The sequence below is a fragment of the Aspergillus vadensis genome (assembly GCF_003184925.1).
Source record: "Aspergillus vadensis CBS 113365 unplaced genomic scaffold BO88scaffold_24, whole genome shotgun sequence".
NCBI classification, from domain to species: domain Eukaryota; kingdom Fungi; phylum Ascomycota; class Eurotiomycetes; order Eurotiales; family Aspergillaceae; genus Aspergillus; species Aspergillus vadensis.
This window is the reverse complement of record NW_020292062.1, coordinates 318974-334878: the sequence shown is the minus strand read 5'-3', so window position 1 is coordinate 334878 and position 15905 is coordinate 318974. Positions and strand designations below refer to the sequence as shown.

Sequence of the window (15905 nt, the reverse complement as noted above, 5' to 3'; positions counted from 1 at the left end):
AGAAAATTGACAGGAAAAGCGAGGGTTGATCCATCGCTCGTTCAGATAGGCCCGTGAGCCGGCAAGTGATCGGTTATGCAGATTAATGTGCACGCCAAACAGACCCAATCATAGGCTGACCTGCATATGCAAGATTTGCTGTCGGTGACCCAACCTCAACCCTGGGCGTTTACCAGCGCGCTATGTCGGGCCCATTGATCGACATATGCCGGGAGATTCGTGAAGAATGGGCTTATGTAGCCATGTTGCCTCTTCTGACGCTCGGGTGATTCAATCTTCATTGCTTCCGGTGCCAAGAAAAGACATGCACCTTGGGTTCCACCTCCTTTCCTCATCGTAGTCTCCAGAACTGGCTACTTTATGGTTCTCAGTGTATGTAGCGCTTAAGAGACTTTCACCCACCCCCAACATAGTAGACAGACAGCACCTAAGACCTGCATGGCTGATAGTGATGTCTTGAACTGCATAGTCAGGTATCGAAACGGGAGGGCGAAAAGGGCCCCCATAGACGCTCACAGTACTCAGCCATCCACCCAACCATGCCAGAGCCACCATAGGAGAAGCGAGGAGACGGGAGGATATGGAGATGATAGGAAATCTGTGGTTGGAAGCCTGGCAAATGTATGTTCTCACTTTTTTCTTCTTTTAACAGTGAACTAAGGGAATTATATTACCCTTCACATAACCTGGCCCCTTTTTCCCTTCCCCTCGTCTCCTTCACCGAGGCCTCTAACGTAGCTTCTCATTGTCTCGTCGAATAATATGGTAAAAGGTGAACCGGTACTGTCGTCGCGTGCTCATGTCGGAGTCGTAGATAGGAAAGGTAAGTTGGTCATCAATTTGATATATATCGTCGCTGGTGGTAGGGTTCGTTTTATTTCTCGTCATTGGGTAAACCATCCGGCCTGGAGCTCGCCGGTGTGCTGTTGTTGCCGTCTGTTGCCACGGAGTCCACCCCGTCAAGAATATTTATCTCATCTTTCGGTGCGGAGCGAGCAATAACGGCCCGGATTTCATCATGAGTTGCGCCCGATCGGATGACGTCGAGAATGCCGTCGATGGTGGCACGATCACCGAATCGCAGCGCCTCAAGGAGTTGTTCCACAAAGCCACGGTAATATTTCAAATCCTCCTGGGCACGCTTGGCCGCGACTTTACGTCGCTTGTCGGCGAATTCATCGATCACGCACTCCCGGTCGTGAAGAGCACATTCAGCGCACGGCGTCCCTGTTGTATCTGCACTACACTGTGATACGGCCGGCCGAGTCAGAACAGAAAGAGTGAGAAGATAGAAGAACTTAATGGAGGGGCTAGATGAACCATTATGATGCATCATAAAGGAAAGGAAACCGCTAGAGTGTACTAGAACAGCCAAGCTGGGGGGGAGTTTTCACCTTCGTTCGACGTCGTTTACATTCCCCGCAAGCCGTAGAAGCGCGCTTTATTTTCCCCTCCTCGGGCGCAGCAGCCGGGGTTGGAGGTTCTGGTATCCTCCTTGGGGCAATGGGACGAAAAGGTTTCCCAGACCCTTGTTGGGCCATGACTTAAGAAAGAGTGTGTCTGTATATGATGACGGAGGAGAAGAAGCAGCGATGGGAGAAAACAAGAGGCCCGTGGGAGGGGGGCAGCGAAGTGCCAGATAAGATCGCGGGTAGAAAGTTCTAGGAGCACTCGCCTCATTTGGAGGCGCATCTATGCCGGACGACCAGAGAAGGCCCTATGTTCAACGGGCTAGCCAGGTCTTGCAGCGTTGTCGCACCGGCGTACCGCGGGCGGTCGAGACGAGCGAAAGTGGGTGGGTTGGAAAAGCACCATCTGCACACTCAAGGGGGGAAATCCCAAAAAAACTCAAAATTACGGCCCAATACAAGTAGGGGGGAGGGAAATAGGATCGGTGTGTGTTGTGACTTGTGACACATCGGGGGCCTACGCAGGCCCACGGGCCGTCCCCAACGCTGTGGCTCTCCTCCAGTCGTTCCAGGAACAGCAAACCCTCGGGCATTTATAGCCAAGAAGCCGGGTGCAAGAAGATTGTGCCAGCGAAGGAGAACCCCAACTGAAAGTGGGAGGAAGTTGTGCGAGTCAGGTCGACGGGACCAGTGCATGGAACATCCAGCTGGATGGGAGAATTTGCAATCGCAATGGCTATCAGGGACAGCCCAGCCTTCGTTTTTTGGACAGACCCAGCAGCGGTCAGACAGGGAGTTTGGCGATTAGGCAGTCTCAATAGTCACCAACTCGGCGATGCGCAGCTAAAATGCCTAAAGGGCCCATCCGTCCTTCTCCCTGAGTAATATGGTTTTCCCACCACCACTCTTTGGATCAGATTTTGTTCCTCCTTTCCGTTTTGAGCAGCTCTACCGGCGTTCCCCTGTCCAATATTCCTCGGGTATCTGTAGAATCTAGTTTTGTTGAACCTTTCCTTTCCCTGTTTCTGCTGTAGGCGGTTCTGTGGATGGGATGGTTTCCTCACGCCCCTTCATACACGCTCGAAGAATCCTCTCGCAAGGGGGTTCTTTAATGGAAAAATTACTGGGATTGTGCGAGCATAACTGTGACCGAATCAACGGAGGACCATTGGTTGACTAAAGTAACGGCCGGCGCTCTGCGCGAATTCAATGGCGGCGCGAGGCCGGATATTTTATCCGTTAGATTTGATAGGCCACGGGGAGATCAAATCGACGGAACAAACAGAGGACCCAGGACCTTAGTCCGCTGGGTCGATGTCTTCGTCAACTACCTGCTTCCAGAGGATCTTAGCCACAGAGTGACCACCCACGTATGCGATGAGGAAACACAGACCAAGAGCGGGTTGTGCCCCGATTACTGGTTCTGCAAAGCTAAGGTGTGGATGCAGTTCAATGCACCGTGGGAAAGCTGAAGTGCCTGGTTTTGCCCCCAACTTAGTTCCTTCATATACTGCAGGCCAGAAACCCGGGGACTAGGGGTACCATAGGACACCGCAACGCTATAGAAGAACCAGTATTTGAACCAGTAGTACCGGGGGAGGCGACTAGAATTGAGGATTGAAGTTTAACCAACTGCCGGCTGTCGAGGAGGAGATCAGCTGTCATCGCAAGGCAGGCGCTCACGTGCCCGGGTGGCCCACCGCCGCTAGTCCCGGTCGGACTTGGCCTGATTTGGGAAGTTCAACCCAAGTCTAGATTTCCAACCAGTGGATGGAGGGAGCATTGGGTTTCCTCAAATACATGAGCAGGAAGACGTTGGTTGCCGGTCTGACTTTTCGATAGACGTCAGTCACCCCTGCTCTCTTTCCTTTTCATCATGGCTGGCCTGAGCTGATACGAGCTCACCCCAAGCAAAGGTCATTCGCTCTCTCCCTTCTCCTACTATTTACTGCCTGTGACAACCTATAGACTGATTAGACTTCCTAACATCTCCCAGGGGCAAGTTTTCTACCACCTACGTACTGCCTACGAACGGGCAAGGCTCCGGAACTACGCCGCATCTATATCTTCTGCTTGCCAATCACATACTGATAATCTAACCCCTTCGAGATAGCCGACGCGACTAGAGAACAAACCCTATGGGGTCATGCTCGGGACCCAGATCGCTAAGGCAGTTTCACTAGTTGCCAATCCACTACGTGGCAGAGTACTGGGTAAGTGCGAGTTATCGTCTCGAGGAAGCTGATAAATATGTAGATCCTGAACCGCCCAGTTATACAGCAAACCACTCCACTACATCCGCTGGCGGCCGAAGCTCGGTTGCGGGAGTGGGGAGTGCGAGCGTTGCAACATTCCAACTAGTATAGGAGCCCGTCAATCGTTGCTATTGTAACCACGGCTCCGTTCCTCTCGATGCGGATGATCAGGAGTATCAAGCGCTTGATAGGCTGGCATCTATGCCGTGGCTGTGGGGTCGTGTGATCGCACACAAAAGTCGGTTCGGTACGCCACCTTGATGTCACGAACCAGAGTTGCCTGGTGATGAACCTAACTAACTTACCGAACTGCCATCCTTGCTAGATGCATGCGTTCACTTCATGTCCAAGGTGATAGCAACATACCGACAGAGCAAGGATGGGGTAATGGGGGCATCTCGCATTGCTTCCGTGCGCCACCTCACCTTCAAAGAAAAATTCCTGCGCCAACTATTCGAAGCTCGTAAAACCCTTTAACGAACCTGTGGGTTCAACAGGTTTGGAGCAGGCGATCCACACCGCCAAAACATCGTACGAACAAAGTGCAGCTCAATTGGAACACCACGAGCAAAATTGTCTGCTTATTTCAAAATCCTGATCTGCAGGGGAATCCTAATAGTGTATACACGAAGTTGTAAAATAATGTAGAGGGCAAAGTATGAGTTCCAAGAAGGGAATAAGGACGGGACGGAGCAGACCTTCAGTAGATAGGCCTGCCCTCATCCCATTTGCGCAATTCTCCCGGGCTCTGCGCCAGCGTGGCCTCTCCAACGGGCTGGTCACGGCTCTGCTCGGCAGGGAGTGGAGAGAAATGCACCTTACCGCTCTCACGGCCTGTTGCAGTGCTACTCTCAATCTCGCTCCGGACACTGCCAATCCCACCGATCCACTCCCAGACGCGAGCAACATCCCCACCACGGCCCTCACGAACTGAAGCGCGAACGTTGGCATTGCCCTCCACTACATTACGAACGCGCTTCCACAATGCTTCGCGCCGACTGCCGCGCAGCTCTGAACGGAGAACGTCGTCGCGCAATTGGCCAATGGGAATATAGGGCTCGCGAGCAGCACCCCGAGCGTGAAGGGCAGCCTGCGTCGCCAGGCGGTCGAGTGTCGTAGCGACTAATTCTGGGACTCGAGCCATATCAGAACGGCGAGCCCGGACTCTTGAGCGTGCGTAAAGAATTACACATGCGCACAGAGCTAGAACCGAAAGAGGGAATCGATACGCGACGAGAGAGAGTCGGATGTTGCGGCGGAAGGCGCATGTGAGAGGGAGACGGCTGACGGAGGTCGAGGTGAGGGTGAGGACAGAGGATGGTCTGTAATCATGTTGTCGCCTCTGTTAGTTCCGTGAAAACACGTCAGAATCTGATTCCTTCGGTGCCACCATAGGGTCCGGGCAGGTGTGATAGAGCCTCCAGATTAGGAAAGTTGATCGACTTACTGTTTCATTCTGGTAACAACCTCCTCCCTTCCAATTACCTCACCCAGAGCTCCCTTCCAAAGGTCATCAAACTCTGTGTCACTCATGCCTTTCCGACGCTGTCTCCCCACTTCCTGCTTCAAGTCGGATTCGCTGATTTCTGCACCGACGGTGCCTTCCTCATCCTGCGCCAGCTCGCCACACTCCCACTTCGCCCTACGATCGCGCAAGGCTTCCAAAGCCTTATCAGCGACAGCCTTCACGCGACGCGCTTTCTCGCTGTCTGGCTCACAGGTTGGGGGTAGCGGAACCAACCCTCCAAGAGACAGCGGATGCGCCTTGAGCAGGAAGTCGTGTTCACACCGAGCTTCAAAATTGGGATAGCAAAATGCGTGCGGGGGGCATGGTTCACATTGCGGTTCAAGAACATTGGCCCATTCAGGGACCCTGGTTTCAGCCAAGGACCAAGTGGGTTTGCCAATGCCGCAGAATCCAATCTCGATCTTCTCCTTACGCCACCAAGCACCGAAACTTGCGAACAATACAACGAGGATAACCCAAGGCGCTGCACGGCTTGCAGTTCCCTGTTTCTGTGGCCGCCGGCTTGGAGCACTGTACATCAAGTCGGCGTGCTCCCTCTCGAGCGCCAACTGCTCGTCTGGTGTAAATTCCTCGCCTGCACTAAAGTCGCTGTCCTCCTCGTACTTGATTGGATCAAAATTCTGTGGAGGAGTTCTCATATTTGAGATGGCGGGCTCGAATGGTGACCGCTTTGACGGAGTAGCACCATGCTGATCGTGCAGATCCGCTGGCGTGACGGAATTCCTTGACCGCAGACCGCTACTCAAGGCAGGCGATTCGAGCGAAAACCGCGAGCTGCTCTTTCTTTCCGATCTATGACTAGACGGCCTCGGGCTCTTGTATTCCCAACGGGCTGGCGATCCACTTTGGAAGGGATTATCATCGGTGAAAACGCTCTCCTCCTTCGGTTCGAGTTTAATGGCAGAAATCGGGGGTTCGGGGTTCACAGATGGTGTCATTTCGCTGCGTCTGGGTTTTCTGGCAGTGGACTTCCGTGGTGTCATAGTGTCAGTTGCCACAGGTGTTGCCAACATATCATCCTGCGGCTCCGTGTCTGACGTGCGGTATCTTCTCGATTGCGATCTCGGGATAGATTTCCTCGAGCTCACCGACGGAGTAGCTGTAGCATTCCTTTCCTCAGTGTCGGCTGTCGATGCTCTGACACTTGCTCTAGAGCGTCCCCTTCTTCCAGTGGCTGTCGATACCGTAGACGGTGTAGGCGGGGGTGGCATCGAGTCTCTCGCCGGAGTTCCGCGCTGGTCGTCATAGTCGCTCACAACTGACGTCGCGCGACTTCCCATGTCTGTAATACCCTCGCTGGTTCTCCTGACTCTCTCGCGCTCTCTCAATAGCTTTCGGGCCTGGGGCATAACTTCCGCCTCCAGGATGCTGATAAGTTGAGCCTTTTTGGCTGAAGCAGGGTAGGGAACATCGTGGCTGACAAGGATGGATCGCAGACGCGGTACGGTGAGGGAATTGAGATCAAAATCCGGAGCAAGATACTCCAGAGCGTCCGCCATGGTGGAAGCGATTCGCGTAGCTTATCAACGCCACGAAAATCGATGTTGAAAAAGGAAAAGGCGGATGGAGGTTTGCGGAGAGGGAAAAATTGAACGGACGGATGGGAAGGAAAGATCTTCCTGGTCTCCGCTCTTTTGGTGAGAACCTTGATTATTGTGCAGCCCCCAGCTCGTCAATGACGGAAGTAGCCGTTAATCAATGGTCTCCAGGGCAACCAAGCGGGGCCGTAGTAAGAGAAGCCAACTGGCCGATTGAGAGTAACAAATAGGACCTTATTCGATATATCAAACCTATCTATAATTTAGAATGATAGGATTCGATTCAGAGTCTGAGAGGAGCGATGAGAAGGGGAGGCGAGAAGAGAAAGGGTCAAATTGGAGCACGGATACGGCAAGATGAGCAAGCTGGCCTTGGCCCCCGTCATGCAAACAAATCATAACAAACGCTGGCATCACGTGAGCGGGAGGCAATGCGCCTGAGATCCCCACCGTGGCGCATGTCTCCAGACAATAGCTACTTAGATAGCCTATATAGTGAAAGATGAGATGGTCAATAGTGCCAGAGTATTGTGCATAGTAAACACGGCGATATGTGCATCTGACCAGACGTTGCGACTCATCGTCTAGAGGCTTCATACAGTTATCAGGCGCAATGTTACGATCCGCTGTACCTATATGTAGCCTATACATTTACGAGATAGCCACAGATAAAATGATAATTCGCTTTTACATTTCCATTAGATGCACAGTAACCAAGAAGTTGGGGAAGAAAGATACCACCAAGAAGGAGATAAAAGGGCAAGAAAGACGAACCCCACCCTTCCAAGGCTCCAACCTATGCTGTGAATTCACACTTCCCACCAACCCAAGAGACGCCGCTCTGCAGTAGAATAAAGAGAAGCTAAAAAGAAAAGTGCAATGAATACAATAGAGATGTGAAGAATGTAACCCTTGCCAGAAATATAATCAGGGTGGATTTCAAGGACGAGGTCCGCCAGGGTTATACTCGTCGGATGGCGGTCCCATATGAAGATAGGACGACGAGGCAGAGTCATAGTTGCTCTCACCGTTGCTATACTGGGGGTCGGTGTATGTATAGCTAGTTGCAGTGCCAGCACTGGCATCAATTTGCTCCTTTAGAGCTCGGAATTCTGCGAGCTGAGCTTGTAGTTGTTGCATCACGTCTGTAATCGGTACAGCGTGGTCATTGAGCTGGTCGCCAGGCCGGAAGGGCCGCATCATGTTTCGAATGAAGAGTGTAGTGATACAGACCTGGGGAATGTCAGCGCAGCTCGCATATAGTCTGGATATTTAAGCCGTCGTGTCACTTACCTCGATGCGAGTTACCTGCTGCTCAACTAGGCTTATCACAGTCGAGTCTGCAAGCTCACCACCATGATTTTTCACGACATTGAATAGAGCTACATTCGGCTCCTTCAGTCGAGCTTCACCCGGGTACTCCAATGCAGCGCAAAGCCTCTCCAGACGAAGAGTAATTTCCCACAACCGCCAAATCAAATCCGTCTGGATTTCCAGTTGAGAATGCTTGCTGATAGTAGTTGGGGCAAGCTCATTGCTTGCGTCTTTGTCCAACGTCGTCAATCGTCCCGACAAGCCATGCGGATAGATGAGATAGAGCGGTTCCGGATTTTCCAGTCCCTTTAGCTTGCGCTCACCCTGGTCCTTTATCACGAAGCCCTGGCTGTTGAGTTGCTGCAGCTCCCGACGAATGTTGTGCCCGAGGGTATCATACGCGTAGCTTTCTTCCGAACCTGTCGACGCAGCCCGTTCGCTATCGGCAAATATCTCCAGGTTGCGTTGAATGTCACTCATGAAGTCTGACGATACGAAAATTTGGCCACCATCAGCGACCGCGGAGATTCGTGACGCTCGGTTCACCATTGGCCCAAAATAGTCCATACGGTTGGTGACAGGATCTTTCTCACAAACGGGTTCGCCCCAGTGAGAGCCCATCCTGACGGACAAACCCCTGAAAATGATGTTGTTTTCCGTATCATAGACCACTTGGCATTGGGGCTGCTCAAGGATCTCCGTCGGCCATTCGGCGTCAAGAAGCTGTGTCTGGCAGTTGAAGCACCACAGCAAAGCAGCTGTGGTGGTAGAGAAAGCGACCATAAAGGCATCACCTTCAGTCTTCACTTCATATCCACCTATGATACCCAGCTGTCGACGAAGGATATCGTTATGGATCTGAATGGCCGAACGCATCGCATCAGGACAGGTCTCCCAAAGACTGGTCGACTTCTTGATATCAGTGAAGATGATTGCCAGTTCACCAACAGGGGCGTCCACATAGTTAAATCGCGCGAGCCGGGAGTCACCAGGCGCATCACGCGGCTTCTTGGTGCGCTTGGTACTGGGAATAATCTGTTCCTCGGGGGGCCCAACCATCGAAAGACTTGGCCGGGTCCTAATCTTCTCCCGTCGCTTGAGATCGCCCACACCTAGAATCATCACCATCAACTTGTTGGTCGCACCAAAAGATATGGCCAGGTCTCTGATCTTCTGGGCTGCGATCATGAGATCTCTTCGTTCAGCCCTAGTCACATCGACTACCAGATCCGGTGTCACGTAGTCCCACAACTCTCTAGATGCGAGGATGACCATCTCATCCTGCTCTGTCAAATTTACGTGCATGGTGTGAGGAGCTGCGATGACAGCAGGCATCATTGGGAAGTGTCCAAAAGCTCTCGACACGGTGAGGACGTCGTTCAATTTGCCGGTCCGGGAGACAAACCCTCCAGCATCGCGGATTCTTGCCCTTTCATGTGTTTCGGCAGGATCATGGTTTTGAGTCAGGTGTCTCAGGGAGCCGTCCGCTTTGACGAGGATCGCCTGGGCATCGCCAACATTTGCGACATAGAGGTCCATGTTATTGAGGTACATGACGGTCGCAACGCCGCCGAGATCAATGTCGTCTTTGGTAAGCCGAACTTTTCTCTGGTCGGTTGAATCTTCCTGATACTGCCGGACATCCTGATCCAGAGACTTGTAGCAAGCGAAGGCCATATTCTTATTCAGAGTCAAGAACGCCCTCCGGAGCGCATCAAGGGGTGTCTCGTGCTGCTCAGGGCGCATTCTTTTCAGCTCAGAAGAGAAAGTATGGATGAAGTTTTCGTGAAGGAATTTGGCAATTCTTGAACCTCCGCTGGATTGAGACTGCCCGTCAAACATACCCACGACCGTTTCAACCTTGTCCGGCTTCAAACGAGGCACAATCATATCGAAGATAGAAAGATGCTCGCTTTTGCCGAGAAAGTCAGCCATACCGTATGCGAGTGAGCCCGCAAGTGAAGCAGACGTCCTGACCCGACGATCTTCGTTTTCCTCAGGGATCGTTGTAATTGTGAGAGTGACATCCATCAATCCCAGAACGCGCAGATGGGTGAGAGAAGTGAAATCGGTGAGGTTTGTCTGATGCTTTGGTTGTTGCTGTTGGTTCGACAGGGAAGAGCCAGGAGGTTTGATCTCAAGCCGTTTGTTGCCCGAAAAGTTGAGGTATTTGAGGTTTCGATTCCAATTCCAGTTCCAGTCATAGGGCCAGTTGGAGACATTATACTTCAGAGAGTTGCTGCCAACATCCAGAATTGAGAGTTTGCTGACCTTACAGAGCTCGGCGGGAAGCACTTGGAAGCGATTCGCGTTGATGTGAAGAACCCTCAGGCTGCTTCCTTCTTCAAGGTCATCGGAAGGAAGCGATGTCAGTTCATTGCCAGAGATGTACAATTCGGTCAGCAGCGGCCAACGTCTCAGCAGTCCCTGGGGGAGCTCGGTCAATTCATTGTACGACAGGTTAACAATGCGCAACTCCGGGATGAGTGAAAGTTCACGAAATATGTCGTCTTCCAAACGATTGTCAGCCAGGTACAGGTTCCGAAGTGACCCGCCAAATGTCGTCGCCACATGCTGAGAGAAATTGGAGTCCTTGCGTGAAGATGGACTGCCGTCAGTCAGCGATCGAGATGCAGCAGAGACTTTCCTGCCTTGGCCGAGGGAGGATGCGACAGAGGGCTTCCGGTAAGCGCCCCCGTTTGGAGAGCTTCCAGTGCTAAGCACGCCGCCCGATGTTTGGCTTGGTCGTCGAGCCTCTTGCTCCTCTAAAGCACCTAGCTCCTCATAGCTAGGTGTTGTCGATACGCCGGGCGTTGCGGCGGGTGTGCCGATCGGTTCGCTGGGGACCTGAGGCTGCGGGCTTCCATGCTTCGGGAAACCTTCAAGGACGTTCGAAGAGACGTTCAGAGTCTCGAGCCTCAGGCAGTGCCAAATTTCTGGCGGTAGCTTTCTCAGATTGCATTCCCTCAAGTTGAGATACTTGAGCTCCGTCAAGCAGCCAATGGTGGCGGGAAGAGCAGCGAGGGGATTCTTAATCATGCTGAAGTGCTCAAGCTTGCGCAATTTGCCTATGTGAGGTGACATTGACACAAAGTGATTCTTGTCTAGAATAACTTTGGTCAGATTAGGTAAATTCTCGAAGAAAGTATCACGCAGTTGAACAAGCTTCGCAGAGGCAATATTGAGAGACGTCAGTGTGGGTATAGGTGCGTCAATTTCGAATTGAGTCATAGGGCAATGGTCAAGTGCCAAAGTTCTGAGTTTTGGGAACGATCCCTTGAACTTCGATATAGCATTGTGTCCAATAGCTACCTGCTCCAGGCGAGGGAGAACACACAGTGTGTCAATGTTCGTAATTTCATTGAACCTTGCGTCAATTTCTTTCAGGTTGACGAGATCTCTGAAGGTATCGTCTAAAGCACCTCTGACTATGTTGTTCGTCATCCAAATCCGCTCGAGTGTCGCGAGCTTGCCGATTTGTGGCAATTCCGAGATATTATTGAAGCTGATGTCTAGATCAACTAGACTCTTCAGGCCGCAAAGGAGGTCAGGGAACACCTTGAAGTTGTTTGACGATATGTTCAGGCTCCTCAAGTACTGGAAGTTACCGAAGTAACTGGGCAACTTGGTGAGCCTATTGTTGGCCATCTTTATGCTGACAAGTCCGTGCAACCTGTCAAGGTTGGCATGAGTCAGGTCCTCCAAGAAGTTATTGGACACGTCCAGATATGTCAGCCGACTCGCAAGTCCAAAACTTGCAGGAAGTCTAAGAGCCTCATTCCCAATAAATTTGATTTCTCGCAGGTTGATGCATCCCTGAATAAAGTCCTTCGGTACGTCCAAAGCCAGATTTCTCGATAGGTTTAGCGAAATAATCTCGGGCGCTTTCTTGTAGAGACCAATGGGGATTGTAACAAGGCTTCTATTCGACAGGTCCACATGGCTGAACTTTTGCTGAGCTTTGCCAAGGGGATCATTGCCATCGATGATGTAGCCAGTGATCCTGGCCGGTAGAAATGTGAAGCGCAGAATGTAACTGTGATCTTCCCGGCCGACCTCTTCGATACGGTCTTTCTCAGTATAGCCCACTTGTTCGAGCATTCGTTTCTGCATGAGTATGGGCATCTCCGTCTGGTCAAGCTGTCTTGAAAGGTCATTCTTCTGCATGACTAGTTCGTAATTACTGATATGTTCGGTGAGGAAAGACTTTCGACTGAGTCCATGAACCAGGTCTGCAACAGTGGCGTATAACCCACCCGAGAGCGTAGCGAATGTAGCATCTGGACGGAAGATCCGTATGTACCAATTCGGTCCATCCGGCTCGGTAATCGTAGGGCCGGGTTCAGAGGTGTCCTGGGGGAGTAAGGTAGACGGCTCGTTCTGCTTCTTCACATGCCAACTTTCCGGAGCGTCCCAATTACCCGCGGGCACCGCATCACGCCGTCTTGTTTCCTCGGATCGAATGGAAGCACCATCAAGCATCTTGCTCTTTGCGCTCGGTGATGGTGGGTTTACAATACCTTCCATGTGAGTGAGGTCTGTATCGAGCTCCCACACATTGGATCTGTCGGGTTGTCTGATTTCCTTGCCGGGAGGAACCTCGGTGGCATGACCTCGACGACCTCTCAATTTCGCAGAGCTGATGGCTAAGCCTTTGCCGTCCCTTTTGCGCTCGTTATCTCCCGAATCGGCCAAGCGAGAGGATGTTCCGCTTTCGATACTGCCCTGCCGTCCACGCCTGGCAGGCGAAGCTTCACGTCGAGACAGCTTCGAAGCAGCAGCTTTAGTGGTCTCTTGTACTGCCTTCGACCCGGTGATGTTCTTCAAATGACCATGTTTCGGACGGCGTATCTTGTCGAGGAAAGACCGCTTACTCGTCTGTGCCCCTGGCGAATTTTGGCCCTGTTCTCTGGAGTAGGCACTTTGGACGCTTGGAGTTGGGCTGGTTGAACGGCCAACAAGTGTCGTAGTCGAAGTCATCGGAGTTGGGTAGTTCAAGCTGCCTTCTCTAGACAGCCGAAGACCTAAAGATAGATCGTCTCGTCCCGTTGCTGGGCGATTAGAATAGCCTGCTAAATCACCAGCGGCTGTCGGTTTCTCTTCCTTGCTTCGTGAGTGGCGGTGGCCGCTGAAATGCCGGCGGGATTGGTCTCTCTGGGATACCGACCCGCGTTGGCCATCAGCTGTCGTTGTGGGTGCTTCTCGGACAGGAGCTTCGCCATACTGGGGTATATCCTGACATAGTTTTGCATTAGCTTCCTGCTGCCCAAAGGATAACAGTCACGTGATATACAGCGAGCATAAAGATGACGGGCTGCTGTATAAGGACGAACAGAAGCATACTAGGCGCTGAAACTTACGTTAAAACTTTGGTATAACCACGGAGTGATTTCGCTCGAAGGGAGAGGGGTATGAGGTCTCGCTTGATTTGGAGCCGGTGATGTTCCTGGATTTCGGGAGCCATCGGAATTGGCTCTCTCGCGTGCTCGAAATTGATCGAGGGAGGAAGGTTTCGTAGCCGAATTTTGAGTGAAATTGTCCGAGTCATGTCTCGGATCCCCATTTCCAACATACTCGTCGCCGAAAAATCCTTGCAACTTCTTTTTGAAGAGCGCACCAGCACTAGACTTGGAACCTTGGCTACTGACAGTCATGGCGCTGGCGACAGAAGGCCTTCGGTGATCACCGTTGTAGTCTAACTCTAGAGGTTCGCTGGCATATGTCTGGGCCGTTCCTGGACGGAATAAGTTGGATGCGGGAGACGCCTCCTGCTCCGAATAGTCATTGAAGAAGGTTGACGGACCATCATTAGGTGCTACCGTAGGAGAAGAAGCAAGCGAGGGTTCTGCGTCGTGCTGGGAACTGTCCGGTGGATTAAGATTTAGTTGTGGCGGCCGATTATTCGAGTTTGCTGTTGGTGAAGTGCCGGGATCCTCAGTTCCCAGCAAATTCATGGCCTTTCTGTGGCTGCCAAACTGAGGAGGTTTACGTTGGTCTTTTGGGGCGAAATCGGAGCCCCAAGAAAAGATGGAAGAATAGAGGTCATTTGGATCTTTTATTGTTGGTGATGTGCAAGTCTGCGGATCTGGCCTGGTAGTAAGTCAGTAAACTGTGACCAGAATTGAAAGTCATCATGGGCCCATCGCTTTCTGTAGCTTTCAATCATCCCATCAGATAGCGCTATACGTGCAGTGACTGAGGCAGCATAACGCAGGAACGGAATGGCACCATTCACCAATACGGTGAGTGAAGTAGGGTTCCAGACACAGAAAACGGACATGGTAGGACGTATTTAGAAGAGATGCCGAAGACAAACCAGCATTGCACGTGGCAACGGCAGCCGCCATCCGTTCTCCTTCGCCGAAAGTAACGACAGCCCCATGACGGCTATATCTGCAGCCTCCGACCAGAAGCGATATGAGGGAAGGAATAGCGAGGAGGATAATGTTGCCTACCTGTCCGTATCTCTGAATCCCGATAATGGAGAAACACTGCGCGCATTCGAAGGTTCATGATTATGCTGGGGTTGGTGGGTTCGACCTTCTCGAACAGTCTCTTGCGACAACCAGCTGTGCGCCCCTGAGCTCTCCGAGCTGCGCCGCCCTCCAGATTGATCACTGTTTCGATGCGACATGCTTCTGACTTATGAACAGTTGTTTGGGAGGGGACGTGGCGAAAAAAATAAAAAAGACGGACTGTCACCTGAAGCGGTTGCCGAAGAGGGAAATAGGGGGAAGGAGGGAAAGCATTAATGAGATCGATATCGAATTTATGGTGACAAAAAAGTGAGGAAGTTAATTATGAGCTCGTGAAGGTGTCGTGGGAGGAACTGCTGGTAGATCCGATCGGGGGGCTGATCTCGAATGGCGTGGGGATATAGATACTGCGTCGTCGGTATAGGCAAAGATTATATAAACTCTAAAAGTAACCCGAAGGTCTCAGCGAAGATGTACCACCGGAAAGGGAAGGCTTGCCACAGGCAGTTATCACAGTACGAACAGTATACGATCGTGGCACGGGGTTTAGCGTCGGGCGCGACGGTGTCAAGACGTGCTTCATGTTCTGGAGGGTGAGCGGCAGCGGTCAGGAAACGCCATCGCACAATCTGGGACGAGGACAGCCAGGCCTGCGACAGGCTTCAAGAATGACGGCAGGTGGGGGGTAGGGAGAAAAGGGGGCGGGACGGGCGAGGAACAAAAGAGTTCAGGGAAGTAATAAAAGAGGAGGGAAGAAGAGGGGGGAGGAAAGGGGAATGAGAGAAAGTCAGAAAACCACCAGCATGAACCGGACAGGTGAGGTTCGCGTGGATGGGAGTTTAGGTGGTGGTTAAAGTGGTGGTGGTGACGGTCGGCGGGAGGAGTGAACCTGCGCAGAGTTGGAAAGGCGTTGAGGCTCTGACCACGAGCAACCCGCTAAACCGGACCGAGCAGCAGCAAACAGCAGCAGCAGGAGCAAGCTCCCTCTGTGGACTTTTGGGGAGGGGGGAAGTGGTTCAGATTCTGGTGGACCGCCGCTCGGAAGCTACTGTAAGCTCCCTCCCATGAAAAGTCCCCAACTGGTTTGACCGGTGGACATGATGTCAAGATCCGACTGGTCTACTACTCTGTCGCTCCAAAAGGGCCGTACCGATTGGGGCAAAGTCCCGATGCCTTAGAGGCTTGAGTTTGCATTTCCGGCATGAGAAATCTTATTATTAAGATTTAATCCGCCAGCTCAGATTCACTTTGTGAACCATTTAGGGAGCTTTCAAGGGTCGTTTCCGGGGCATGCATGGTCCATGAGGATGTCCGTGCTTCAACAGGATACATACACTACGGCAGATAATCACAACTAGCTTGCGATGCTACTTAGTACTACTGTA

The 15905-nt window shown here is 52.0% G+C and overlaps 3 protein-coding genes across 3 annotated transcripts; all 3 read right to left on the bottom strand.

Annotated features, from left to right (window-relative positions):
- Nucleotides 1-658: 658 nt before the first annotated feature.
- Nucleotides 659-1541, bottom strand: BO88DRAFT_470772 (uncharacterized protein; the record flags this gene model as incomplete). The annotated part of the gene is made up of 2 exons (XM_025711677.1): nt 659-1236; nt 1415-1541. The coding sequence occupies 2 exons, from the start codon at nt 1539-1541 to the stop codon at nt 875-877; spliced, it is 489 nt and encodes a 162-aa protein (XP_025559453.1). The 3' UTR covers nt 659-874.
- A 2823-nt stretch (nt 1542-4364) lies between these two features.
- On the bottom strand, nt 4365-7056 carry BO88DRAFT_437796 (putative sister chromatid separation protein (Src1); the record flags this gene model as incomplete). Its single annotated transcript, XM_025709643.1, has 2 exons — nt 5112-7056; nt 4365-4986 (listed from the first exon to the last, which is right to left on the bottom strand). Exons 1-2 carry the CDS (start codon nt 6689-6691, stop codon nt 4365-4367), a joined length of 2202 nt encoding a protein of 733 aa, XP_025559452.1. The 5' UTR covers nt 6692-7056.
- A 469-nt stretch (nt 7057-7525) lies between these two features.
- acyA (adenylate cyclase acyA) lies at nt 7526-14246 on the bottom strand. Its single transcript, XM_025701415.1, has 3 exons — nt 13405-14246; nt 8024-13279; nt 7526-7963 (listed from the first exon to the last, which is right to left on the bottom strand). The coding sequence occupies exons 1-3, from the start codon at nt 13996-13998 to the stop codon at nt 7670-7672; spliced, it is 6144 nt and encodes a 2047-aa protein (XP_025559451.1). The 5' UTR covers nt 13999-14246; the 3' UTR covers nt 7526-7669.
- Nucleotides 14247-15905: the final 1659 nt, after the last annotated feature.

What these genes read in the sequence shown, in the direction of transcription:
- acyA (XM_025701415.1), bottom strand. Translation starts at nt 13,998, where the DNA reads ATGAATTTGCTGGGAACTGAGGATCCCGGCACTTCACCAACAGCAAAC. An exon ending in GGTTATACCAAAGTTTTAAC is followed by an intron (nt 13,280 to 13,404) that starts GTAAGTTTCAGC and finishes AAACTATGTCAG; the next exon opens with GATATACCCCAGTATGGCGA. An exon ending in AGCAGGTAACTCGCATCGAG is followed by an intron (nt 7,964 to 8,023) that starts GTAAGTGACACG and finishes GACATTCCCCAG; the next exon opens with GTCTGTATCACTACACTCTT.